Below are 27377 nucleotides of genomic sequence, written 5' to 3' on the forward strand. Positions count from 1 at the left end.
CCTCCTTCTCCTGAGTTGCGCGGCTCCTTCACAGCAGGCGCATGACGATGACGTCATACGCTGGCCAGCGAAGGGAGACACGCAGCTTCAGCTGCTTCACTGGGACGTGCTCCGCGGTTGTTCGGGTAATGAACGCTGCGTGCGCGCGTCCCTGCATACACTGTGCCTGCGCTTTTAAAGGGCCCGTGCCCCTTAAAACCGCAGGATTTTTTTTTTGTTCTCTTCTCCCCCTCTCCTCTGCAGCTGGGGGCGGGGCCCACCGGGAAAATTCCCGGTATCCCGCTAGCCCAGACCGACCCTGTATAAAAGTATCACAGAGACTCACATGTTGCAAATCATGAATAAGCATTGGTTGGGTATGTGGGCACTTGGTGGTATGCCATCACAACAATTTTTATGAATTTACAATAAATATGAGGTTTTAACAATATAGAAAATGCTGGAGAATCCATCTCTCCTCCTTTCTATACTTGAAATTTCCCTGTGACGATACAGAGTAAAATCTTAATAAGCCAGATGATTAGATTTTTTAAGTCAAGAGAAATACACTACTGTGTTGTGTTGACTTACAAATGTATTTGTATTTCTCTTGCTGATCAAAAAGGTCATAGTATTTGTATAACCCTGAATGCTGAATTCTATTCGTTTGGAAACAATTATGTTTACTATGCTAATGACAAATTGTACTAAGTCAGCTGAAAGTTTAGTTACAACAGCCCCTGTGATACCAACTATGTAAATGGATTAGGTCAAACAATGATAGGTGATCCCTGCACCTGTACCTCTTTTACCTGGGCCCGATGACCTCACACAGATGTTAATATAAACAAAGATGTCTGTAGTGCTGTAGACAGAATGAGACTTGGGACAGAGAATCAAGGAACATCAGAAGGACTTTGGAAGGAGAATGGGAGACATCCATCAGGAAAGTAGATGGATTGCATGGCATCTAAAGAGACACAGATTTGTATTCTACATGATTCTAGTCTAAGGGTATTGGCCCTGACTGGAAAGATTCAGATCTGCTCCATTAACCATCAGAGAGACCATGGATACTTTTGGGGAGTCCAGGAGAGGATGAAAAAGTCACTTGGCCTCATGGATATGTTGTTTTGGGGCTGCTAGGAGGGACCCACCGGTCGCCTGGCCCCATGAAAACTCTCGGAGAGGCCAGGATGGGGACCATCGGGTCTCCTGGTCTTGTACCTCAATGGACTGTTGGCTTCCTAAGCTTGCCGCTACCTTCTCTCTGTGGGGGCCCGCCAGAAGTGGGGGGCCACTGGTGGAGGTAGTCGGCCCTGGAAGTCTCCAAAGTCGCAGCTTTTCTGTCCCAGGTGGGTGGAGAATGAAGGGTGAGACTGTGTTGTACCATCTTGGGTATTTGCTGGGACTATTCTGTGTCTTTATTGTCCACTTTGTGGTTCAATAAAGTATTGCCATGCTGTTTTACCCTCACCCTGTGTTGTTTGAGTAACGTTACACCCACGGAAGACCCCGGGTCTTCACAATCCCTGACCAGGTCGGCTCCATGCGGTGATCTTCAGACAAGGTGCATTGAATAAACAGTGAGCTGACCTCCCTCTCCATTTTACCATTATATGCATGTTTTCCCTATAGTGACAAATATTTATTTTTGCTAAAACTGTGATATTTTCACTTTAAAGATTTTTTTTAAACCTTTTTTGTAAACAGAAGCCTCTGATTGCTCAGGTGATGCACTGTACTACTGTAGTGCCGTCTATTATCACTGCCTGTCAGTGTAATACTAACGGCCCCATACACATGAGATAAGTGTTGGCTGAACTGTCATTTGGCAGACGGCTATCTCTCCAGACTCCCCCATACATAAATATTCCAGCTTTCCTGTGATTTGTTTGACTGACTGCATCTGTAGGGAGGCCCCCAAATACATTATATAGTCGACCAAAATCAGTGCTTCCATGCAACTTTAGTCTAATATTTATGGAGGAGTTAAAAGGTGATGTTTGGAATGCTGCCTCTGGCCCGGCCTAATAGACTTTTGTACATTGCATGTCCAGCCACCATTATTAGGCATTTAATTATTGTAGGAACTAGTCAGCCCCATACTTTCGAGTACTTGGGGGGAGGAGGGGCATTGAGCTGAACTCTGTCACACCTTCTTAGATGCCAAGTTTGCTTTTTGCACGAGCAAGTGGTTAAACTGCCAGGGATTTTATTGCAGCCGCACCTGTGCCATCCCTGCGGTGTACATCTATGTTCTGGTGCCCAAAAGAGTTCATATAGAAAAAATAACAAATGTTTAACTTGTTAAAAAATGACAAAATGTGTCTTGTGCTTTTTGCATGTTTTTTCTTTTTACAAGAATTGTTGCTGACAATTTTCTTTTGAAACATTTTAATATCAGCTCTTTTTCTGGGGGTTTTCTTGTAATATAGGAAAGCCTAAGGCCAGAAATAAAACCCATAATACACTATACATGTAGACTTTAGTATCAAATCATTTCTGTCTGCGGTGTTTGTGCAAACAAAACAGCTTTTATAAAATCCTCAAACTTCTGTGTGTGAATCAGACATGAGCTGTAACTTGATAGAAGATTACAGTTCGGGGAAGACGGGAAACATTCATATAGACGGCCGGTGGAGATGTAGTCAGTGACGGACTGTGGCCAAATATGGTTTTAGAGCCGTAGTAGAAGATGTTGCCTCATCATGAAGTAGTTATTTCTCATGTCACGTGTAATGAATATCTCCTGCAGTATTGCTAATGCCGATTCCAGTGTCGGAAAATGAGACGAGAATTAGCATTATGAAAGATGAGTCTATGAGAAACGTGTTCAGCTGCAGACTCCGAGGAAGAAACTGCTTGTTGTCTGTGGCCTAAAATATATAGGTTTTATTACTAGATGTAAAGAAAAAACTAAATACTGGAAAATAATAAATCTCCTCATATGTTTCCTCTTATTATCTCCAGTAATTGTATTATTACATAGGATTTTTATGATGTTCCATCAGCTTATCTTTTTCTTACTCAGATCTCTAAAATACCGGATCCTCTCAGTGAAGATCGTGATTTATCCAGGAAAATGATGGACAAGATGGCGGAGAGGATATTACACCTCGCCCTAGAGATCCTCTTCCGGCTTACTGGAGAGGTGAGAGATTCTGATGACATCACATTACATCATTCTTATCTATGGGAATAACAGATGGACAGAACTTGAGAGGTGAGGACTCTGGAAATGTCTCTAGTGAGATTTATTGTGTCTCTCCATAACCAGAGATTAATCACGAGGCCTCCACCTCACCCCCTGATATATGAGGACATCAATGACCAGAAGATCCTAGAACTCACCTACAAGATGATTGAGCTGCTGACTGGAGAGGTGACATTGCTGGGACATTATACAGTAACGCTATGAAGGGATCGGGGAGATGACGGTATCATTGTATGTGTCAGGTTCCTATAAGGTGTCAGGATGTCGCCATCTATTTCTCCATGAAGGAGTGGGAGTATTTAGAAGGACGCAAAGATCTGTACAGGGACATCATGATGGAGGTTCACCAGCCCCTCACATCACCAGGTAATAGACAGGACTAAATACACACGACCTATAATTATCTGTATGTAAAGAATGAATTCAGTCCCTGTATGTGTTTCCTCCAGATCTCTCCAGTAAGAGGACAACACCAGAGAGATGTCCCCGTCCTCTTCTTCCACAGAACTGTAAACAAGAAGACCCCAATGTTCCTCAGGATCATCAGGTAGATGGAGAGAAGGTGTCATGAGATCTCCCCTATGATGTGTAGACGGCTGTAAAGGTCTTGTGCTCAGTCTTGTTTTATCCACCATTATTATGTTTTATACTTGTGTAATGAGAACGGTGGAGATGGCAGGATTAGAGCTGATCATAGATGTGACTTCTCCATCTGTCTTTGACTTTTATCATATTTGTTTTAGGGTGAAGATCTGACCCATATTAATACTATAGAGGCATATGTGAGGGGTGATGAGCGGTGTAAAGAGGAGATTCCTACATATGACTACGCAGGTGAGTAGTGACCTCTAAATGCAGAGAAGTCACAGATTCTTCTCAGTCACCGTCTGTGGCTGCTTTATCGGTGGTGTAGTCCGGCCATATCACAATCGTGTGATCACCATTTTGCCGCTAGACCACAACATTCTCCTCCATGCGAAAATGTTCAAATTACTTTGTGTAATTGTGAAAGACCTTTTCTATAGAATTTACAACCTGGAGGATCCACCTCCCCCCTGGGATTAGGAGGCGCTGACCATTACTTGTCCAGATCTGTAAACTACAAAGCCAAATGACAGTGTAGAAGTACCCCGGCTGGTGGCCTCGCTCCCCGGTCCTCCCTTCACACTTACCGTCGGTAGATCAGCGGCCCTAGCCGCTGATCTCCCGACGGTAGCCGCATAGAGGTCAGCAGCGATGAAGCCGGGAGATGACCAGCGCTAGCCGGTCATCTCCTGGCTGCTCGCAGCGGAAGTACCCGCACAGCCAGCGCTGCTCTCCAGCCCTCACTAACATGGTTCGCTGATTGTTCGCAGCCGCGACCCATCAGCGATATTGGTGCCAAATTTCAACACCGCTCTGCTGATTGGCCGCCGCGACCAATCAGTGATATTGGCGCGAAATTTAAAACCCCACTTCTGTGATTGGTCGCGGCCCTAGCCGCTGATCTCCCGACGGTAGCTGCTTGGAGGTCAGCGGCGATGCAGCCGGGAGATGACCGGCTTGCAGTGGAAGTATCTGCACAGGCAGCGCCGCTCCCCGGTCCTCACTAACACGGATCGCTGATTGGTCGTGGCCGCCGGCCGCGACCAATCAGCGATATTGCCGCAAAATTTAAACACGGCTCTGCTGATTAGTTGCGTCCTTGACAAATCAGCTATATTGGCGCCAAATTTAAGCAACGCTCTGCTGATTGGTGCCGCCGCAACCAATCAGGGATTTTGGCGGCAAATTTAAACACGCTCTCCGGCCAATTGGCTCCGGATTTAAAATAAGTACGCCACCGTCAGGCATACCAGGATATGGAAATTTATCAGTAGCTGCTGCATTTCCCACCCTAGGCTTATACTCAAGTCAATACATTTTCCCAGTTTTTTGTTGTAAAATTCGGGGTCTCGGCTTATACTCGGGTCACCGCGCACAGGCTGCATGTGACCCCCGGCTGCAGCTGGCTCTTGCTTCCGCTTATGTCAAGACTATTTGCGGCTGCAGCCAAGGGGTCTCCTGTTTCGCGTTCCATGGTGAGTGATGGGCTGTGGACGGGGTTATCCCCCATCCCATCACACCCGGCATTCACCGCACACTCATTCATTGACAAAGCGCGCGGTGGATGCTGGGTGTGACACGATGGGGGATAACCCCGCCCACAGCCCGTCATTCACTGTGGTACACGGAACAGGAGACCCCTGGCTGCAGCCGCAAATAGTCGTGATGTAAGCGGAAGCAAGAGCCGGCTGCAGCCGGAGGAATTACGTCCTGGCTGTGCGTGGTCAGCGATGTTGTCACAAGCAGTATTGACAACATGACGTAATTACAAAATTCATTAGGGGCCCCGGGGGGATACATTTGGGGGTTAATTTAAAGTAGTGCACAACCCATTTAAATACTGCTTCGCTGATTAGTCGCGCCCGGTCAGCCGCATACATATTCTAGAATACCTGATGCATTAGAATCGGGCCACCATCTAGTGTTTATATATTCTTTCATTTTTTTTACAAGTTCATTCTGTATGATAGTGTGATTGTGGTGGGATCGGCCTGCCTCACTTATGTGACTCTGTAACTCCCTGGTAGTCTTTCAAAAAGATCTCCATTATCTCTTCCAAATGCCCGAAATCTAAATTTAAGACACCTGAGCTCTGCACTATTATAAAAGAGTTCACTTTAAATGTCTAATATTTCTTCTTGAAACTCATCTGACAGAAAATATTGTCCCTTACGATAGTTTAGATTGAGAAGAGCCACCGAGCCCCATACTCTAATTACCCCAGAGAGGTTTCACCACTAGTTACTCATTTATTACTGATGGAGACTGTTGAGTTTGATCATTTCAGTAGATGTGTTATTGTCTATACTCACAGTTTTTGACTTCAGTAATCCTCTGATTTAACCCCTTCCTGCAGCCAGTATTATTTTTCTAATCAGGCCTCATTTTTTAAATCTGACGTGTGTCACTTTATGTGGTGATAACTTTGGAATTCTTCACAAAGGATAATAGGAAACAAATGGACCTTACAAATTATTTTCCAACTTCTCTTGAATCTGACAATCCCCTATATACGGTTGTACCCTACTGTCTGGGCACATGGCAGGATAAGAAGGGAAGAAGCGACATTTAGCTATTAGGAATGCAGATTTTACTGAAATAGTTTGCAGACACAATGTATTGGGGGAGCTGGTCTTGGTCATCTGGAAGCTTAAAAGATGGCCACCACGAACAGTCTTGTCACTATCTACCCTGTTTATAGATTTCACAAATTACTTTGCTCATCACCCTTTAACCCTCTACATAGATCTGAACCTACACAGAGACCCCTAGGCTTGGGCCATGGTGTTACCTGCTATTCGGTGGAGTGAGATGGAAAGAAGAATAGTCAGGTAGCCTAGTCAGAACCAGGAGGGCAGAGTAAACGGGTCGAGGTCACAACAGGAAACAAATACACCAGCCGGGAGCTGAGCACAGAGGACTGAACCAGAGGAGAACAAGGCTGTATCTGGCAGCTTCCGGCAATATGCTTCCAGCTTTAGTAGGGTGCGGTGCTCTCCAAATTGCTGAAGCAGGGAGCAGATTACTCCAGCTGGACAGCAGACACACCCATACTGCCAGACTGGATGGTACTACAGGTCCCAGGCACCCTAATCTTAGTGGTCTGACAGAGCCTGCTCCTTTTACTCCATATTTGGGAGGCAGAATGAATAAACAGTTGAACACCATGCTCCACTGGTTCATGCAATGAGGTTTTCTATTAGTCATTGTCCTGGTGAATAAGTGAATTTTTTTTATATAACTTGCCTTTTTTACAGACAGTTTAAGTAGAAATGTTCAAAAATGTAAAATTCAAGGATTTTTTATTAAAAAATAATAATTGATTTTATTCTTGGCAGATGTCTGTACCAGGAGATCAGAGGGGCAGTTGACATCTTCAATTTTTAAATCAGATGATCTTGAGATCCCACAGGATACAATTGAACTGAATGCCATTACTCCAGATATACCATCATCCCTTCACAGCAAAGATCTATCATCTGATCCTTTGAAACAGGTCCTGTCTTCTGATTCATTACCGACTACTAAGGAAAATCAAAGTCACAAAATAAGCATTAAAAAACAAACTGCTTCTAATGCAAAGAAGCCATTTTCACGTTCAGAATATAGAAATAGTTTTCCTCTCAAAAAGTCTTTTCTTAAACATCAAAAAATTCACACAGTGAAGAATAGATTTTCCTGCTCCAAGTGTGGGAGATGTTTTAATCAGAAATCAAGTCTTGTTAGGCACCAGAGAACTCACACAGGGGAGAAGCCATTTTCCTGTTCAGAATGTAGGAAATGTTTTTCAGATAAATCAACTCTTATCAAACATCAGAGAACTCACACAGGGGAGAAGCCTTATTCATGTTCAGAATGTGGGAAATGTTTTAACAATAAATCATATTTTGATAGGCACCAGAGAACTCAAACAGGTGAGAAGCCTTATTCATGTTCAGAATGTGGGAAGTGTTTTAACCAGAGAGGGCATCTTGATAGCCACTGGAGAACCCACACAGGCGAGAAGCCTTTTTCCTGTTCAGATTGTGGGAAATGTTTTAACTACAAATCACGTCTTGTTGCGCACCAGCGAACTCACACAATGGAGAAGCCTTTTTCATGTTCAGATTGTGGGAAATGTTTTAACCACAAATCAAATCTTTTCAAACATCAGAGAACCCATACAGGGGACAAGCCTTTTCCATGTACAGAATGTGGAAAATGTTTTACAGAGAAATCAACTCTTATCAACCATCAGAGAACTCACACAGGAGAGAAGCCATTTTCATGTTCAGAATGTGGGAAATGTTTTGCAAAGAAATCAAATCTTTTCCAACATCAGAGAACTCATACAGGAGACAAGCCTTTTCCATGTTCAGAATGTGGAAAATGTTTTACAGAGAAATCAACTCTTATCAACCATCAGAGAACTCACACAGGAGAGAAGCCATTTTCATGTTCAGAATGTGGTAAATATTTTACAGTGAAATCAAATCTTATCAAACATCAGAGAACTCACACAGGGGGCAAGCCTTTTCCATGTTCAGAATGTGGGAAATGTTTTACAGAGAAATCTACTCTTATCAAACATCAGACAACTCACACAGGGGACAAGCCTTTTCCATGTTCAGAATGTGGAAAATGTTTTACAGAGAAATCAACTCTTATCAACCATCAGAGAACTCACACAGGAGAGAAGCCATTTTCATGTTCAGAATGTGGGAAATGTTTTGCAAAGAAATCAAATCTTTTCCAACATCAGAGAACTCACACAGGGGACAAGCCTTTTCCATGTTCAGAATGTGGAAAATGTTTTACAGAGAAACCAACTCTTATCAACCATCAGAGAACTCACACAGGAGAGAAGCCATTTTCATGTTCAGAATGTGGTAAATATTTTACAGTGAAATCAAATCTTATCAAACATCAGAGAACTCACACAGGGGACAAGCCTTTTCCATGTTCAGAATGTGGGAAATGTTTTACAGAGAAATCTACTCTTATCAAACATCAGACAACTCACACAGGGGAAAAGCCTTTTCCATGTTCAGAATGTGGAAAATGTTTTAACCAGAAATCTACTCTTATCAAACATCAGACAACTCACACAGTGGAGAAGCCTTTTCCATGTTCAGAATGTGGAAAATGTTTTGCAGTGAAATCAACTCTTATCAACCATCAGAGAACTCACACAGGAGAGAAGCCATTTTCATGTTCAGAATGTGGGAAATATTTTACAGCAAAATCAAATCTTATCAAACATCACAAAACTCACACAGTTCAGAATGTGGGAAATGTTTTACAGACAAAATCAACTCTTATCAAACATCTGAGAACTCACACAGGAGAGAAGCCATTTTCATGTTCAGAATGTGGGAAATGTTTTACTGACAAAATCAACTCTTATCAAACATCTGAGAACTCACACAGGGGAGAAGAATTTTCCATGTTCAGAATATGGAAAATGTTTTAACCAGAAATCTGATATTGATAAGCACCAGAGAACCCAAACAGGGGTGAAGCCTTTTTCATGTTCAGATTGTGGGAATTGTTTTAACCAGAAAGCGCATTTTGATAACCATCGGAGAACCCACACAGGGGAGAATGCCGCAACTACGCCCAACTAGTCTCTGTACAGACAAGAAAGGCCCTAGCTGCACAACTAGAAACGCCACCACAGACCTAACTCCCTAATAAGTCGTTGAGGAGTTTCTCATACCTCCTGAGGAACCAGAGGGGAGGCCGCAACACACTATCAACAAGGGGAAAGGAAAGTATGAAGTAAAATACGAAAACCCTGAATGAGAAACAAAAACACATTCATATAGGGCAAAGAAGGCAAGCTAAGGAGAACCAAAAATAAAAGGAATAAGTATAATCTCCCAGAAACCTAACATTGTTAGAATGAAAAGGTACTGGGAGGGAAAGCAAACTGACCGGGAGGATAGTTTCACCTTTGTGGTGAAACTTACAAAATTCATCCTCACCAACTGTATATGTAAAACCCGTCCATTATAATGACCACGGACAAGATAAAGATTCCCAACTCACATCAGGACCACAAGATCCCAGGTACTTTCAGCTGCATCACATCTAATTTAGTGTACTTAATTATATCTACCAAATGTCCAACTGGGGGTCTGTATGTAGGGGAGACAGGGCAAAAACTTAAAACAAGGATGAATTCTCATCGCCACACAAAAAAAGATAAAAAGAATAGATCTACTTGTGTCCACACATATTTACTGCCACAACTGCTTATCCCTTTCCGAAACTGATAGTTCTGCTTCACGTCACTTGTCTTATCTATTGCATTATTCCTGAGCCCTATTATGTATAAATATGTGACTGTTCAGATTTTGTGTTATACTATGTCTGATGATGAGACCTGAGTAGTCTCGAAAGCTTACTGACTAATGGCTAGCTGAAAAGATGGTATCAACCACTGAAGACTCTGAAATTTTAATATTTTTCTCCATACAGCAATTTTAAGATATCTCCACAGGTGTTCAATGGGATTTAAATCCAGACTCATTGCTGGTCAGAACTCTCCAGCACTTTGTTTCCATCCATTTTCTGGGTGCTTCTTGAAGTATGGGGTCATTGTCCTGCTGGATGACCCATGACCTAGGACTCAAACCCAGCTTTCTGACACTAGGCACTACATTGTGACCCAAAATCCTTTGCTAATCTTCAGATTTCATGATGCCTTGCACACAGTCAGAGGCAGCAAAACACCTTTGAACCTCCACCATATTTGACTGTATGGGTTGTAAATTTATTGATTATGCAGTTCTTTTCTCCTTTTTCTGTTTTCTCCATGCTTAGTGTGGCCCACATATGCACACAATGCAAAGATTGAATCCATTTCTCCCATTTTTATCTGGTTTTAGTTGTGATTTTCATATTGCCCACACCTGTTACTTGCCTCAATTGCGTTTGAACAAGCTTCACATGCTTGAAACAAAGTTGTTTACCCACAATTTTGGCAAGGTGCCAACAATTTTGTCCGGCCTATTTTGTGTGAAATTATGTTCAATTTGCCTTTTTTCCTCTGTTTTCTTGTGTTGTTCCAATACATGCAAAGGAAATAAACGTGTATAACAAAACGTGTCATTTCAATAATTTTCTGGGAGAATTACTTCATTTTCTGGAACAATTTCAAGGGAGCCAGCACCTTGACCATGACTTGTTTTTGTTGCCTTTTTAATTTGTTGCAGCATATCATCCTCTACGTGTTCAGCTATATTAGGAGGCTTGTAGCAAAGTCCAATTAGCAGCTTTCCATTATTGCCATTTCCATGTACATTACCCATACTGATTTTACATCAGGGATGTAAAACTCAAAACATGCAGAGGGCCAAAATGAAAAACTCTGACAAAGTCGTGGGCCGACCAGTATACAGTATAATGAGCCCCACATAGTCCTCCATACAGAATAATGGCCCCACATAGTCCTCCATACAGAATAATGGCCCCACATAGTCCTCCATACAGAATAATGGGCCCCACATAGTCCTCCATACAGTATAATGGGCCCCACATAGTCCTCCATACAGTATAATGGGCCCCACATAGTCCTCCATACATAAGAAACGAGGAAAAAACTTCAAGTCAGAGTCCCATATAATACTGAAAAAAATTACAAAATTGTATTAATTATAATTTATACAGGAAAAAAATATGAATTGCAGAAACAGACAGTTAATAGTAAAACAATGGAGGAGCACTAATGAGGAGCATGAGACAAATTAACATGATTCTTTTCTGATGTAAATACATAATTGGGCTGCCAAAAAATAAGAATATATTGTTAAAATGCAGTGAAGCATTCAATAAAAGTGCAGGTGCTTATGAGGCAGGTTAGAAGTAGTTGCTATATAAGAGGTTAGTCATACCGCTGTCTATATATAGGTACTAATCTAGATAGCTCATACCGGGGGAAGCAGATCTTTACAAGTGGTATCATTGCCCTGACCCCTTAGGCTATGTAGCGTCGGCGTCCCTGCCTCCTGTTAGGCAGGGACGCCGTTCCCCTCACCTCTCTGCTCTGTGCCCCGCATCTTCCTCCCGCTCTGCTGGCAGCGCGCGCTGCTTCCCGGCCACTGTGCTTAGGGCGCGCGCGCTCACCCTCTCTTAAAGGGGCCACGCGCGCCGTCCTAAGGAGTCCCCGGCCAATGGCCGGAGGATCTCACCATATATAAGGCACCTCCTCCAAAATGGAAGTGCCCGAGCAATGTTGTTGCAAAGCCTATCTACTCTGCTTCAGCCCTCAGGTCCCGTTACCAGATACCTGCCAGATTCCTGCTTGATACCTGCCTGATTCCTGTCTATCTGCTGGCATTCCTGCGGTCCGACAGTCTGCCTACCAGCACCTGCCAGTCTGTCTATGGATCAGTCTGCCCGCTCACCTGGGAGCGCCCACCTGCTACCTGCCTAGCCTCCCTGGAGGCTCTGCCGTCACTTGCCGTGACCACCTGCCAGCCAGCCGTGAGACTCTTACCCGCTCACCTGCTACTCGCCTGCTAGCCTACCTGGAGGCTTAGCCGTCACTTGCTGTGACCACCTGCCTGTCCAGAGACTCTTGCCCGCTCACCTGGGAGCGCCCACCTGCTACCTGCCTGCTAGCCTACTTGGAGGCTCTGCCGTCACTTGCTGTGACCACCTGCCTGTCCAGAGACTCTTGCCCGCTCACCTGGGAGCGCCCACATGCTACCTGCCTGCTAGCCTACCTGGAGGCTCTGCCGTCACTTGCTGTGACCACCTGCCTGTCCAGAGACTCTTGCCCGCTCACCTGGGAGCGCTCACCTGTTACCTGCCTGCTAGCCTACCTGGAGGCTCTGCTGTCACTTGCCGTGACCACCCGCCTGTCAAGAGACTGCGCCCGTCACTTGCCGTGTCCGTTCTGTCCTTCTACCCTGAGACTGTTCTTGTCACCTGCCGTGTCTACCTTCCCGCCTTCCCTGGGAGCCACCTGCCTCCTTACAAAGACTGCCCCTTTGTATAATAGCTCAGAGGTTCCACCTCCCAGACCCGTTACAGGCTGCAGAGTAAAAGTATATCCTAATACATATTAAAGACTAGAAAATGCACCTAAGTAGGAAAAAAGATTAAAGAACGGCACCAAAAAGAGTGTAGCATGATTCCTATAGAATACTTACAGCCACAGTGGATGTGAACACGCTCCTCAATGGCACTCACCCTAATGCGCGTTTTGGCATGGCTGCCTTCGTCAGGAGGTGGCGTCAATGAAGGTGGGTAGGGTTTAGAAACCCTTGAGCCAATAGAAAAGGGGGTGTGTAGTCTCTCTGCCAATGGGTGTGGGGAGGGAGTGGCATGACACATGGCAATCACCGCCGCATCCACGGCAACATCATCCATGATGCCGCAAGCACGTGGGGAACCACGTGACCGCGCATCATGGAGCAAATATTGATACGGCCAGTGAGGACACCACAGAGAACAGTGAAGCCATGCGTACTGCCCAGTCCACAGACATATATAGTCAAATACAACCGGAGAGAAAAGCAAAATAGCATAATGGGGTAAACTGTCAATAATAGCATAACCCAAATGTATATACAGTACAGACCAAAAGTTTGGACACACCTTTTCATTTAAAGATTTTTCTGTATTTTCTTGACTATGGAAATTGTACATTCACACTGAAGGCATCAAAACTATGAATTAACACATGTGGAATTATATACTTAACAAAAAAGTGTGAAACAACTGAAAATATGTCTTATATTCTAGGTTCTTCAAAGTAGCCACCTTTTGCTTTAATGACTGCTTTGCACACTCTTGGCATTCTCTTGATGAGCTTCAAGAGGTAGTCACCGGAAATGGTTTTCACTTCACAGGTGTGCCCTGTCAGGTTTAATAAGTGGGATTTCTTGCCTTATAAATGGGGTTGGGACCATCAGTTGTGCAGAAGTCTGGTGGATAGACAGCTGATAGTCCTACTGAATAGACTGTTAGAATTTGTATTATGGCAAGAAAAAGCAGCTAAGTAAAGAAAAACGAGTGGCCATCATTACTTTAAGAAATGAAGGTCAGTCAGTCTGAAAAATTGGGAAAACTTTGAAAGTGTCCCCAAGTGCAGTTGCAAAAATTATCAACCGCTACAAAGAAACTGGCTCACATGAGGACCGCCCCAGGAAAGGAAGACCAAGAGTCACCTCTGCTTCTGAGGATAAGTTTATCCGAGTCACCAGCCTCAGAAATCGCAGGTTAACAGCAGCTCAGATTAGAGACCAGGTCAATGCCACACAGAGTTCTAGCAGCAGACACATCTCTTCAACAACTGTTAAGAGGAGACTTTGTGCAGCAGGCCTTCATGGTAAAATAGCTGCTAGGAAACCACTGCTAAGGACAGGCAACAAGCAGAAGAGACTTGTTTGGGCTAAAGAACACAAGGAATGGACATTAGACCAGGGGAAATCTGTGCTTTGGTCTGATGAGTCCAAATTTGAGATCTTTGGTTCCAAACACCGTGTCTTTGTGTGACGCAGAAAAGGTGAACGGATGGACTCTACATGCCTGGTTCCCACCGTGAAGCATGGAGTAGGAGGTGTGATGGTGTGGGGGTGCTTTGCTGGTGACACTGTTGGGGATTTATTCAAAATTGAAGGCATACTGAACCAGCATGGCTACCACAGCATCTTGCAGCGGCATGCTATTCCATACGGTTTGCGTTTAGTTGGACCATCATTTATTTTTCAACAGGACAATGACCCCAAACACACCTCCAGGCTGTGTAAGGGCTATTTGACCAAGAAGGAGAGCGATGGGGTGCTACGCCAGAAGGCAAAAGGGCCAACAAGTGCTAAGCATCTCTGGGAACTCCTTCAAGATTGTTGGAAGACCATTTCCGGTGACTACCTCTTGAAGCTCATCAAGAGAATGCCAAGAGTGTGCAAAGCAGTCATCAAAGCAAAAGGTGTCTGCTTTGAAGAACCTAGAATATAAGACATATTTTCAGTTGTTTCACACTTTTTTGTTAAGTATATAATTCCACATGTGTTAATTCATAGTTTTGATGCCTTCAGTGTGAATGTACTATTTTCATAGTCATGAAAATACAGAAAAATCTTTAAATGAGAAGGTGTGTCCAAACTTTTGGTCTGTACCATATACATATATATATATATATATATATATATATATATGGGGTATAGGCGATAGCCAATTATATATAAGTAAGAGAAGTTAATTGGCAATGACGAAACAAAGTATATCTTTAAGAAAAGCTTGAAGTATAACATGATTATATGAGATCATAGTATAAATGCATAATAAGATCTAAGAAAATATCTCTCAAAATATCGATCTATAAATGCGAAAGATATACAATATTAACTATATGGATGAAAAATGTGCACACAGAAAAAAAGTTACAGATCTTGAGAGCCAAATAGTGCCAGCAATTATGTCTATGTTATCCAATAGCAGAATGGAAGTCCTCAACGTCATTGACTGGTAGAAATGGAGATATCACGTATACAAACATGCCAATCACCATGTAATGCCTTTATCAAAATTTGGTAGAAAAAGACGACGACCTCTCATAGGGGAACACTAAAAAAATAGGAAAAAGTTAAAATAACAAAAAACTACCCAACCATACTAGATAAAAAGGTAAGACAAAATAGCTAAAACAATGTGGATATAGGTGATCAGAGAAATGGGGCATAACTAGTATTTTCGTTCAAGCCCAATGGATGGAGTGTTTTTAAAGTCCACATCCATCTGCTCTCTTTCTGGGCTAATAGTTGGCTCACTCTACCTTCCCTAATATTAGTGGTGATCATGTCAATACCCTGAACTTTAAGTTTAGATGCGTCACACTTATGGTGTATTCTAAAATGCTTGGGAATAGTTTTTAACGTAGAAATATCAGTTTCATTTACCGCCGCTTCAATACCTAGGACGTGTTCACGTATTCTTGTCTTAAGTTGTCTAGTTGTGAACCTTACATAGATTTTAGGACACAGGCATGTCACATAATACACCACCGCTTTAGAGGTACAAGTTATCAGTTTGGTGATGTAATAGGTCCTAGAGCCCTGGGAATCTGTGAAAGAGTTAGCATGTTCAACATTAGGACACGCCACACATCTACCACATGGTACACATCCATTTACTGGAGGTGGACTTTTCAGAAAATTAGGGGGAGTGGTAGGATAATAGTGGCTTCTCATAAGGTGATCACAGAGATTTTTTGCCTATCTGAAAGTGATTTTCTGTCTCTCTGGTAGATATTTTGCCAATATGGGGTCAGCCATTAAGATGGGCCATGATTTGATAAGACAGTCACGTAATTCTGTCGCTTTAGAGTGGAATGTTGTAATGAACCTTAACTAGTGATGAGCGAGCATGCTCGCTACTGCTCCGTGCTCACCCGAGCATCTCACTGCTTGAGATGCTCGGCGGGAGCTCGGGTCCCTTCCCTGCATGTTTGGCGATCATTAGAGCACCAATCAACATGCAGTGATTGTCTGCCACAGACTGTAATGCCGCAGCCATGTTGTTTGTGGCATTACAGTGATTGGCTGGCCGCACAGCGTCATCAGGTCTATATCAGACCTGGCGCCGCCATGCTAGGCAGGCTGGCAGGGTATATAGCAGACTGCAGTGCACATAGCAAGAGGGTCCACTCCAGTTCTGTCTGCTGGTGCTTTTACAGATATTTGTAGAAATAGGCCCAGGTATCAGGGGCCAGGAATAATTTATTTTTTATCTTAATCCTGATTATTTGCTTAAAAAGCAATCCAGAGAACATCGTTTATCTTGGCCATTTGCTTGTTGGCACTGCAGAATACTGCCAGGTTATTTCCATATTACAGCGCTAAAAATCCAGCTATTTAAAACTGTCGTTTGTCCGTCACAGGGATCACATATAATTGCATTGAAAATATTGCCATTTCTGGCCTCCATTGAAATTTTGTTTCAGTGTGTCAGTGAACTTATTGACAGGACGTCAGCGCTGTTAAAAATAGTTACCTACAGGCCAGCTATTTAAAACTGTTTTGTCCGTCACACAGATCACATATAAGTTTGCTCCAAATTCAGCCATTTGTAGTGAGCATGGAAGATATTGTCCTCCCTTTAAAATGGGCAAGGCACGTGGCAATGGATGAGGAACTGGACATGATGGTGATCGTGATGGTGCATGCAGAGGCCAAGGCCTTGGGCAAGCTGAAATTGTGCCACAACAAACACCCACATCTTCTTGCTTGACCTTCCTATCCCAATTAATAGGGGACCGCAGTTTACGACTATTGAACACAGAGCAGTGTGAAAAGGTTATTGGTTCGATAACAGATAATGCTTTCAGTCACTTAGCCACCACCACCACCACCACCCTGTCTTCCACATGGTGAAGTGTCAGTAGCCAAGAATCTGGAGCGCATATTTTTCACCCTGATCCTCCTTCCTCCCACCATGCAGAGTGCCCAGAGACAACTAATTGCACATTTGGACATGCCGAAGAGCTGTTCACTTTTCCATTTGTAGATTCGGGCGCCTCACCTGGTCCACTTGAAGCGGGGCAAGAGGAGATCGCATGTAGGAATGCCCAAATATTTGAGCAGCCACGGTCATACAAAGGCGACAGTAGGTAAGTGTCACAAGAGGTGGACGATGATGAGAGACAATTGCCAGAAAGTCAGGAGGAGGACCAGGGTGCGGAAGTGGAAGGCAAGGTGGTGCATGATATAGTAACTGACCCAACCTGGCAGGAGGACATGCAGAGCAAGGACAGAAGCACACAGGGGATGGGGGCAGAGCCTCCCAACAGGCAGGAAGAAGCAGTGTGCTGGCCACAGACAGAAGGCGGGCGATTGTTCCCCGTAACACCGACATGACAGAAGATGCCAGTACAACTGTTAGGTCTTCCCGAGTCTGGTTATTTTTTAAAGACTCTGCCGATAACACCAAAAAAGCCATTTGCACCACCTGCCAGGCCAGCATCCGCAGGGGTAGCAAAACTACCAGCCTGACCACCACCAGCAAGATCAGGCACATGGCAGCAAAGCACCCGACTTTGTGGGCCGAACCCCAGGGTCCAGGAACATTGTCTGCGGGTGACACCACTGCTTCTTCTGCTGTTGTGAGTGCAAGCCAATCCTCTGTCCATAGTGTATGTGAAGATGCCTCCTGCCCTGCACCTGTCATTGCACACTCTGAACTAGCACCATCATCAAGCACCTCCTTGTCCCAGCGCAGCATTCAGTTGTCCATACTCCTGTCCTTGGAACGCAAGCGCAAATACGCAGCCAACGCCCAACAGGCCACACTACTAAATTCCCACATTTCGCGACTGCTTTCACTCGAAATGTTGCCTTTTAGGCTCGTGGAGACAGAAGCTTTCCACAACCTGATGGCTGTGGCCGTCCCTCTGTACTCGGTCCCCAGTCGAAACTATTTCTCCCGGTGTGCTGTCCGCATTACACAAGCACGTGTCTCACAACATTAGCCATGCCCTCAACAATGCAGTTACAGGGAAAGTCCACCTAACCATGGACACGTGGACAAGTGCTTGAGGGCAAGGACGGTACATCTCGCTGACTGCACACTGGGTTAACATAGTGGAAGCAGGGACCCAGTCGGACCTTGGGATGGAACACATCCTCCCGACGCCGAGGATTGCGGGTCCTAGGTCAGTCAGGGTTGTCCCCCACAGTCTACAGCTCCTTCACCTCATCCTCCTCAGCCTCCATCTCCGAAATGACCACATCAGTCAAAAGCTGGAAGCACTGCCTCGGCCAAATGGCAACAGGCTGTGCTGAAGCTAATATGCTTAGGTGACAAACCGCACAATGGTGAAGAGTTGTGGACAGCTCTGAAAGAGCAGGTTGATCTGTGGCTGACACTGCTGAACCTACAGCCAGGCATGGTCGTGTGTGACAATGGCCGGAACCTGGTGGTGGCTCTGAGGCAAGGCGACCTCACAAATGTACCATGCCTGGCCCATGTGTTTTAATCTCATGGTTCAGCGGTTTCTCAAAAGCTACCCAGAGCTGCCAGATCTGCTTGTCAAAGTACGCCGCCTGTGTGCCCATTTTAGAAAGTCAGCTACAGCTTCCGCCGCCCTTGCCGTGCTTCAGCAGCATTTGCAGCTTCCAGCTCACTGACTGGTGTGTGATGTCCCAACACGTTGGAACTCTACACTGCAGATGTTGGGAAGGATTTGTGAGCAGAAGAGGGCAGTTGTTGACTACCAGCATCAACAAGGCTGTCGGAGTTCAGACTCCACACATAAGACCTCAGAAGTGGACATGGATGTCAGACATCTGTACCATCCTCCAAAACTTTGAGGACTCCACCAAGATGGTGAGCAGCGATGATGCCATAATTAGCAACACCATCCCACTTCTCTGTATTCTGAAACGCTATCTGCTCACAATCAAAGAGAATGCATTGTAGGTGCAGCACGTTGAGATGGAGCAAGGAACCATACAGGGTGATTACACACAGCCCAGCCTCATTTCGTCTCCCAACGTGGATTGGGTGACAATGAGGAAGAGGAGGAGGAGGAAGAACAGGAGCTAGTTTCACACGCTATAGATGGTACTACCTGCACAACTGTCATACCGTCTGTTCAGCGTGGATGGCATGAGGACAGAGAGGAGGAGGAGAGCATGCTCAGTCGTCCTCTTCGTGAGGACACGGAAGTCTTGACTGTTAGCAGTCTGACACGCATGGCTGAGTATATGTTACGCTGCCTTTCCCATGACCCTCGCGTTCTCAAAATTTTGGGTGACAGTCATTACTGGTTGGTGACACTTCTAGACCCACGCTACAAGGAGAACTTTATATCTCTTATTCCTGAGGTGGACAGGTCTACAAAAATGGGGCAGTACCAGAAGGCCCTTGTTGCGGAACTATTAAAAAAATTCCCATCTGAAAACACTGACGGCAGAGGCCACAGTTCGTTGGACAACCAAGGAGTACAGGCGAGAGAGAGACAACTCCAATCCAGCAGAGGCAGGGGAACACTGTCAAAGTTCTGGGAGCGTTTTCTCAGCCCCTCCCATCGCACAGGCCCTGAGGTGCGGGTTACTCTCACAAGGAGTGCAAAGTTTGGGAAGATGCTGAAGGAGTACCTTGCCGACCATACCGACGTCCTCCATGATTCCTCTGGGCCTTATAATTACTGGGTATCCAAGCTGGACATGTGGAATGAACTGGCTATCTACGCCTTGGTGGTCCTGGCTGTCCTGCCGCCAGCGTTTTATCAGAGCGGGGTTTTTTTATCTCTGGTGGAATTATAATTGATAAGCACATCCGCCTGTCAACTGAAAATGCTGACAGGCTGACTCTTATAATAATGAACAAGGGCTGGATTGGGCCAGACTTCTCAACACCACTGAATGATAGAAGCGTAACCTAAACTCAAATCCAGTGTCTTTTTTTGGGAGATGTATTCCCATGCATCTTTTCAGACCCACATATGGGTATACTCTTCCTGATTTTGGCTATTTGCTCTTGTCCCCCTCCTTCTCCTCATCCTCCACCACCATATCTCCAGGGTGACCGTGGTCCGTGATGCAACACCCACATACTTTTTTTAAAGGGTGTTTATGATGCCCGTAAAATTTTTAAAGGGTGTTTATGATGCCTGTAAAAAAAAAAATTATACAGTATGTTCATGTATACCACCCAAAGGTAAATGTTTGTCAGCCCATACATTTAGTGCATGGGCGTTACAAGTATAGGAGTCCCGCTCTTTTCTAATGGGAAAAATTTTTTATGAGGCCCTCCTCCACGCCTTTTCCAAGGTGCATTGGAGTGCTTCCCAATTTTTGGCAGCCCTTGCATTCACTGCATAGGCCAACACTATGGGAGACCCACTTCCTAATAATGGGAACATTTTTTCATGAGGCCCTCTACGTCTCTTCCAAGGGGCATTGGAGTGCCTCACAATTTTTGGCAGCCCTTGCATTCACTGCATAGGCCAACACTATGGGAGACCCACTTCCTAATAATGGGAATATTTTTTCATGAGGCCCTCTACATCTCTTCCATGGGGCATTGGAGTGCCTCCCAATTTTTGGCAGCCCTTGCATTCACTGCATAGGCAAACACAATGGGAGGTTCACTTCCTAATAATGGGAACATTGTTTTCAGGAGTCCCTCTGACCTCCACGTCTCTTCCAAGGGGCATTGGAGTGCCTCCAATTTTTTGGCAACCCTTGCATTCACTGCATAGGCAAACACAATGGGAGACCCACTTTCTAATAATGGGAACATTTTTTTTCAGGAGGCCCTCCTCTACGTCTCTTCAATGGGGTATTGGGGTGCGTCCAAATTTTGGGCAGCCCTGCCACTCACTGCATATGCAATAACAGTATAGGAAACCCACTCTTTAGTAATGGGAACAACAAAGCATAGCCAGCTGATGGCTCTCTAAGAATAGTAAAGGCTGCCTGATGACCCTATAAAAATAGGCTTTGTGACCTTCAGAGTCCCTCCTTCATAAATGAAACAGGATGTGTCTGATCATGTCTCGCACACCACATGGCCAGATAACGTTGTAAAATGTTAAAATGACATTTCCCAGTGAATGCATTTCTCACGGTTGAAAGCAGTCCAAAAGTGCAAAAACGCATCAAAAACACTACGTGTGAACATAGCCCAAGGTGTGGAGGAGTATTTTTGGTTTTGGTTATTTATTTTGCCTTATATACAAGTCATTACCCTGGAAAGGATGTTCCTTAACATATTTCCCAGGAAAATCCATTTTGGTTTCGTTTTTGTATGTTTTATTGTAAGTCCATAAAAGTGGCGTAATACATCTGACAACGTTGTTCACAGCAGTGACCGGGGAGTCAGAAATGCTTCCAGGGGTCTTCCCCATGCTGTTCCCATGCCATTTGAGCACTATTCCCATGGATTTGGGCAATTTTTAGGCCCTTTGCAGACCACCAAGGGAAGCAGCCTGAAAAATGCTCGAGTTTCCCATAGACTTTCATTGGGCTCGTTTCTCGGGTCGAACACCCGAGCATCTCAATTTGCTCAACCCGAGCAACGAGTACCCGAGCATTTTAGTGCTCGCCCATCACTAATTTTCAGGTCTATTAATTTCCAAGAAATTTTAACTTTAATCCCTTAAAAGCCCAAGGTGTACTAATACGTACCTGCACCCTGGGCTTTAAGAGCCAGGTACGTATTAGTACGCCCTGTTGATTTCGCCCGCACACAGGCTGTGCGGGCGAGATAGCCGCCGGGTGTTAGCTGATTGTCATAGCTGACACCCGGTGCTATGTGCAGGGAGCGGTCCCGCACCACTCCCGGCACATTAACCCCCGCAATGCTGCGATCGAAGTCGATCGCAGCATTGCGGGGGCAAGGGGAGGTGATCGCGATACTCACCTCTCCTGACGGCGTTCAACTCTGTCTGCCGCAGCTTCCCGGATGTTACCATGATGACCCGATGTCGTCATGACAACATCCGGGTCACCAGACAGCAGAAAGATACTTTGGGCATGCGCAGTGCATGACCAAAGTATCTTTTGCATCTGCAGCGCTGACAGCCTGTATATCACAGGGATGGTGCTCCATCCCTATGCTATACAGGCGATCAGAGTAAAAAAAAGTGAAAGTCCCATAGTGGGACAAAGTATAAAAGTAAAAAAAAGTGTTAAAAAATGGGAAAAAAAAATTGTAGAAAATATTAAAAAAAAAAAAAAAAAAAAATCAAAAAAATAATCCACCAAAAATAAAAATATAATGTACCCATCAATAAATATTATTATGAAAAAAAAAACAATAAAAGTACACATATTTGGTATCGCAGCATCCGGAACGAACTGATCTATAAAACTGTCCCACTAGTTAACCCCTTTAGTGAACACGGTAAAAAATAAAAATAAAAAACGAAGCAAAAAACAATGCTTTATCATCATACCGCCAAACAAAAAATGGAATAACACGTGATCAAAAAGACGAATATACAGTAAATAAAAATGATACCGCTGAAAACGTCATCTTGTTCCGCAAAAAAACAAGCTGCCATACAGCTCCATCATCTGAAAATGAAAAAAGTTATAGCTCTCAGAATAAAGTGATGCAAAAAAATTATTTTTTCTATAAAATAGTTTTTATTGTGTAAAAGCGTCAAAACATTAAAAAACAATATAAATGTAGTATCGCTGTAAACGTACTGACCCGAAGAATAACACTGCATTATGAATTTTACCACACGCGGAACAGCATAACATTTTTTTTTTTAAAAAGCAATTCCTGAATTGTTGGTTTTTGTTTATTCTGCCTCCCATAAATCAGAATAAAAAGCGATCAAAAAATGTCACGTGCCTGAAAATGATACCAATAAAAACGTTAAATCATCCCCCAAAAAACAAGCGTCACATAACTCTGTTGGCCAAAATATGGAAAAATTATAGCTCTCAAAATATGGTGATGCAAAAACTAGATTTTACCAAAAAATGCGTCTTTTAGTGTGTGACAGCTGTCAATCATAAAAAAACTATATGATTCTGGTATCGCTGTAGTCGCACCGACCCGAAGAATAAAGTCATCTAATCACTTATACCACACGAGGAACGGCGTAAAAGATAAACTCTAGGGTTAGGGTTGTGCTAGGGTTAGGGTTAGGATTGGGGTTAGGGTTGGGCTAGGGTTATTGTTGGGGTTGTAGAAGGGTTGGGGTTAGGGTTGGGATTTTTTTCAAAAGTAAAAAAAAAAAGAGATGACGATATGGCAACTAGTGTTGAGCGCAAATGCTCGCTACTTAAGTTTGCATCAGGTGCTCGGGTATTCACTGAGTATTGCGAGTGCTAGAGTGACATGCTCGAGTCTCCGCCCCATATGCTTTGCGGCCAAAAAACCTTGCGGGGATTGTCTGCCATGCACGAGCGATCCCCGCATGGTTTTTTTAGGGTGTCTAATAACCGTGAAACATGCGGGCAGGGATTCCAGCATGTCACTCGAGCACACGCAATACATGGTGCATACCTGAGTACCCGATGCAAACTCAAGTAGCGAGCACTTGCACTCAAGACTATTGACAACTTATTCAATATGATGATCTAATGTTATCAAATTCTGTGTCATACCTCTGGGTTCAAAATGTTCACTATACCCCTTGATAAAATCCTTGAGGGGTGTAGAATCCAAAATGCGGTTACTTGTGGGGGGTTTCCACTATTTAGGCACATCAGGGGCTCTCTAAACGCGACATGGCGTTCGCTCTCAATTCCAGCCAATTTTGTGTTCAAAAAGTCACACAGTGTTCCTTCCCTTCTGAACTCTGCCGTGCGCCCAAACACTATATTTTCCCCACATATAGGGTATTGGCGTACTCAGGAGACATTGCACAAAAGTTTTTGGGGTCCATTTTCTCCTCTTATCCTTGTGAAAATAAAAAAATTGGGGCTAAAACATCATTTTTGTGGAAAAAGTTAGATTTTTTTATTTTCATGGCTCCATGTTATAAACTTCTGTAAAGCACTTGGTGGTTCAGGGTGCTCACCACACATCTAGATAAGTTCCCTAGGGGTCTAGTTTCCAAAATGGTGTCACTTGTTGGGGTTTTCCACTGTTTAGGCACATCAGGGGCACATCTGCTAATTATTCAAGCAAATTTTACATTCAAAAAGTCAAATGGTGCTCCTTCCCTTCCGAACCCTGCCGTATGCCCAAGCAGTGGTTTTCCTCTACATATGGGGTATCGGCTTACTCAGGAGAGATTGCACAACAAGTTGCATGGTGCAATGTCTCCTGTTACCCTTATGAAAATGCAAAACTGGGGGCTGAAAAACATTTTTGTGGGAAAAATGTGAAAATGTTATTTTCATGGCTGCATGTTATAAACTTCTGTGAAGCACCTGAGGGTTCAAGGTGCTCACCACACATCTAGCCAAGTTCCCTGAGGGGTCTAGTTTCCAAAATGGTGTCACTTGTGGGGGGTTTCCACTGTTTAGTCACATCAGGGGCTCTCCAAACTCAACATGGCGACCGCTAATTATTCAAACAAATTTTACATTGAAAAAGTCAAATGGCGCTCCTTCCCTTCCGAACCCTGCAGTGCGCCCAAACGGTGGTTTTCCCAAACATATTGTGTATTGGCATGCTCAGGGGGGATTGCACAACAAATAGCATGGTGCAATTTCTCCTGTTACCCTCATGAAAATGCAAAATTGGAGGCTGAAAAATATTTTTGTTGCAAAAATGTGAACATTTTATTTTTACGGCTCAATGTTCTAAACTTCTGTGAAGCACCTGAGGGTTCAAAGTGCTCACCACACATCTAGATAAGTGCCCTGAGGGGTCTAGTTTCCAAAATATTGTCACTTGTGGGGGGTTTCCACTGTTTAGGCACATCAGGGGCTCTCCAAATGCAACATGGCGTCCGCTAATTATTCAATCAAATTTTACAATCAAAAAGTTAAATGGCGCTCCTTCCCTTCCGAACCCTGCCTTACGCCCAAATAGTGGTTTTCCCCCACATATGGGGTATCTGCTTACTCAGGGGAAATTGCACAACAATCTGCATGGAGCAATTTTTCTCCTGTTACCCTTATGAAAATGCAAAATTGGGGGCTGAAAAACATTTTTGTGGGAAAAATGTGAAAATTTTATTTTTACAGCTCAATGTTATAAACTTCTGTGAAGCACTTGGGGGTTCAAGGTGCTCACCACACATCTAGATAAGTTCCCTGAGGGGTTTTGTTTCCAAAATAGTGTCACTTATGGGGGGTTTCCACTGTTTAGGCAAATCAGGGGCTCCAAAAAATGCAACATGGCGTCCGCTAATTATTCAAGCAAATTTTACATTCAAAAAGTCAAATGGAGCTCCTTCACTTCCGAACCCTGCCGTGCGCCTAAACTGTGGTTTTTCCCCACATATGGGGTATCTGCGTGCTCAGAGGAAATTTCACCACAAATTTTGGGGTCCATTTTTTCCTGTTACCCCTGCGAAAATCAAAAAAATTGGGTCTAAAGTAATATTTTTGTGAAAAAAGTTAAATGTTAATTTTTTTCTTCCATATTCCCAAAATTTCTATGAAGCACCTGAAGGGGTAATAAAGTTCTTGAATGTGGTTTTGAGCATCTTGAGGGGTGCAGTTTTTAGAATGGTGTCACTTTTGGGTATTTTCTGTCATAAAGACCCCTCAAAGTGACTTCAAATGAGATGTGGCCCCTAAAAAAATGGTTTTGTAAATTTTGTTGGAAAAATGAGAAATCACTGGTCAACTTTTAACCCTTATAGCTCCCTAATAAAAAAAAATGTTGGTTCCAAAATTGTGCTAATGTAAAGTATACATGTGGGAAATGTTATTTCCCACATGTCATCTGTGTCACCCTGGCCTGGATGCCACAAATATAATAAAGCTGTGTCTGAGAGCAAGGGGGAGGTTCTCTAGTCAGGGGAACATTAGCATGCAATACCTCCTGTCTCAGGCCAGTAGGGGGAGCAGGCTGCCCCTATAAAAGCTGGAACTGGGGGCAGGGTTAGAGAGAACTGGACGACCTGTCTCTGGATAGAGAAGTGTCCCAGAGCAGGGAGAGACAGTTGTGTTGCAGCCTAAGAGGACGTGTAGCAGTAGGAGAGCCACGAGCCAGGAACAAAGGCGAAGTGAGCCTGTCCTGGCAGATAAAGAGACTAATCTACCAGACTTTGGTGTCTGAGGCTGTTAGGATTCCACGTCCTACAGCAGATAACCAGTCCACAGGGGACTGTATGTTCCTTGGCCTAAGAAGCCCGGAGGCTCCGCCACAGCAGAAGGGACCAGCAAAGCCGTACCAGGCCGGGAGTAGAAAGGGACCCAAGTTGCAAGCCATACGGGCGAGAGGACACGGTGAGCTCAGGAACGTGGGCTGTACATTACCAGAAGGGAAATAGCCAGAAGGAGCACAGAGAGCACGGTAGGCCTACACCCTCACCCTGACCAGGGCCAGCTTCCCACTTGTTCTCAGACATCCAGGCCCCCTCCTAGCCGGGCCTGTTTCTGGGTCGTTTTACCTGTTATAATAAAGACCCTGAACTGTTGAAGAGGCCTCCGTCTCCTGGCTATCGCGGTCGGAATCATCCCCTCCATCATCCATCATACACTGCCCTGGGGCCCTACTCTTCCCGTGGGGAGTTGTACTATTCTGAGCTGCACATTCACATCTGCCCCAGAGGTCTGCGCTGCAGCGGCGGTTAGCACTGACCGCAATCCACGGGTGGCGTAGTCGGACATCACTTAAAACTTATAAAGGACTGCCACTGGTCTGACCACCCTGAGCCACGGACCGGGTTGCCACTACTACCCCCATCATCTCCCTATTGCCCGACTGCGAGTGCCCCACGGGGCGAGTCACATCTCTCTGATTTGAGGGCATAAGAATTCAAAGTTTGAAAATTGCAAAATTTTCAAAATTTTCGCCAAATTTTAGTTTTTTTTCACAAATAAAGGCAAGTGATATCGAAGAAATTTTACCACAATCATGAAGTACAATATGTCCCGAAAAAACAGTCTCAGAATCAGGGGGATCCTTTAAAGAGTTCCAGAGTAATTACCTCATAAAGTGACAGTGGTCAGAATTGTAAAAATTGGCCTGGTCATTAACGTGCAAACCACCTTGGGTTGTAAAGGGGTTAAAGTGA

General features: G+C 44.3%; 1 protein-coding gene across 1 annotated transcript in view; it reads left to right on the top strand.

Annotated features, from left to right (window-relative positions):
* Positions 1 to 10780, top strand: part of LOC141205533 (uncharacterized) — a 36062-nt gene extending 25282 nt beyond the window's left edge. The window contains exons 2-7 of the mRNA XM_073664101.1: positions 3014 to 3133; positions 3260 to 3364; positions 3439 to 3562; positions 3646 to 3743; positions 3940 to 4026; positions 7200 to 10780. Of these exons, the coding sequence (XP_073520202.1) occupies positions 3065 to 3133; positions 3260 to 3364; positions 3439 to 3562; positions 3646 to 3743; positions 3940 to 4026; positions 7200 to 9233 (2517 nt within the window). The 5' untranslated portion in view covers positions 3014 to 3064 and the 3' untranslated portion in view covers positions 9234 to 10780. The remainder of the gene's footprint in view (positions 1 to 3013; positions 3134 to 3259; positions 3365 to 3438; positions 3563 to 3645; positions 3744 to 3939; positions 4027 to 7199) is intronic.
* The last annotated feature ends 16597 nt before the right edge of the window (positions 10781 to 27377 follow it).

This window comes from Phyllobates terribilis, unplaced genomic scaffold (assembly GCF_046119375.1).
Source record: "Phyllobates terribilis strain yellow unplaced genomic scaffold, ASM4611937v1 Scaffold_140__1_contigs__length_4765195, whole genome shotgun sequence".
In the NCBI taxonomy this organism is placed as follows: domain Eukaryota; kingdom Metazoa; phylum Chordata; class Amphibia; order Anura; family Dendrobatidae; genus Phyllobates; species Phyllobates terribilis.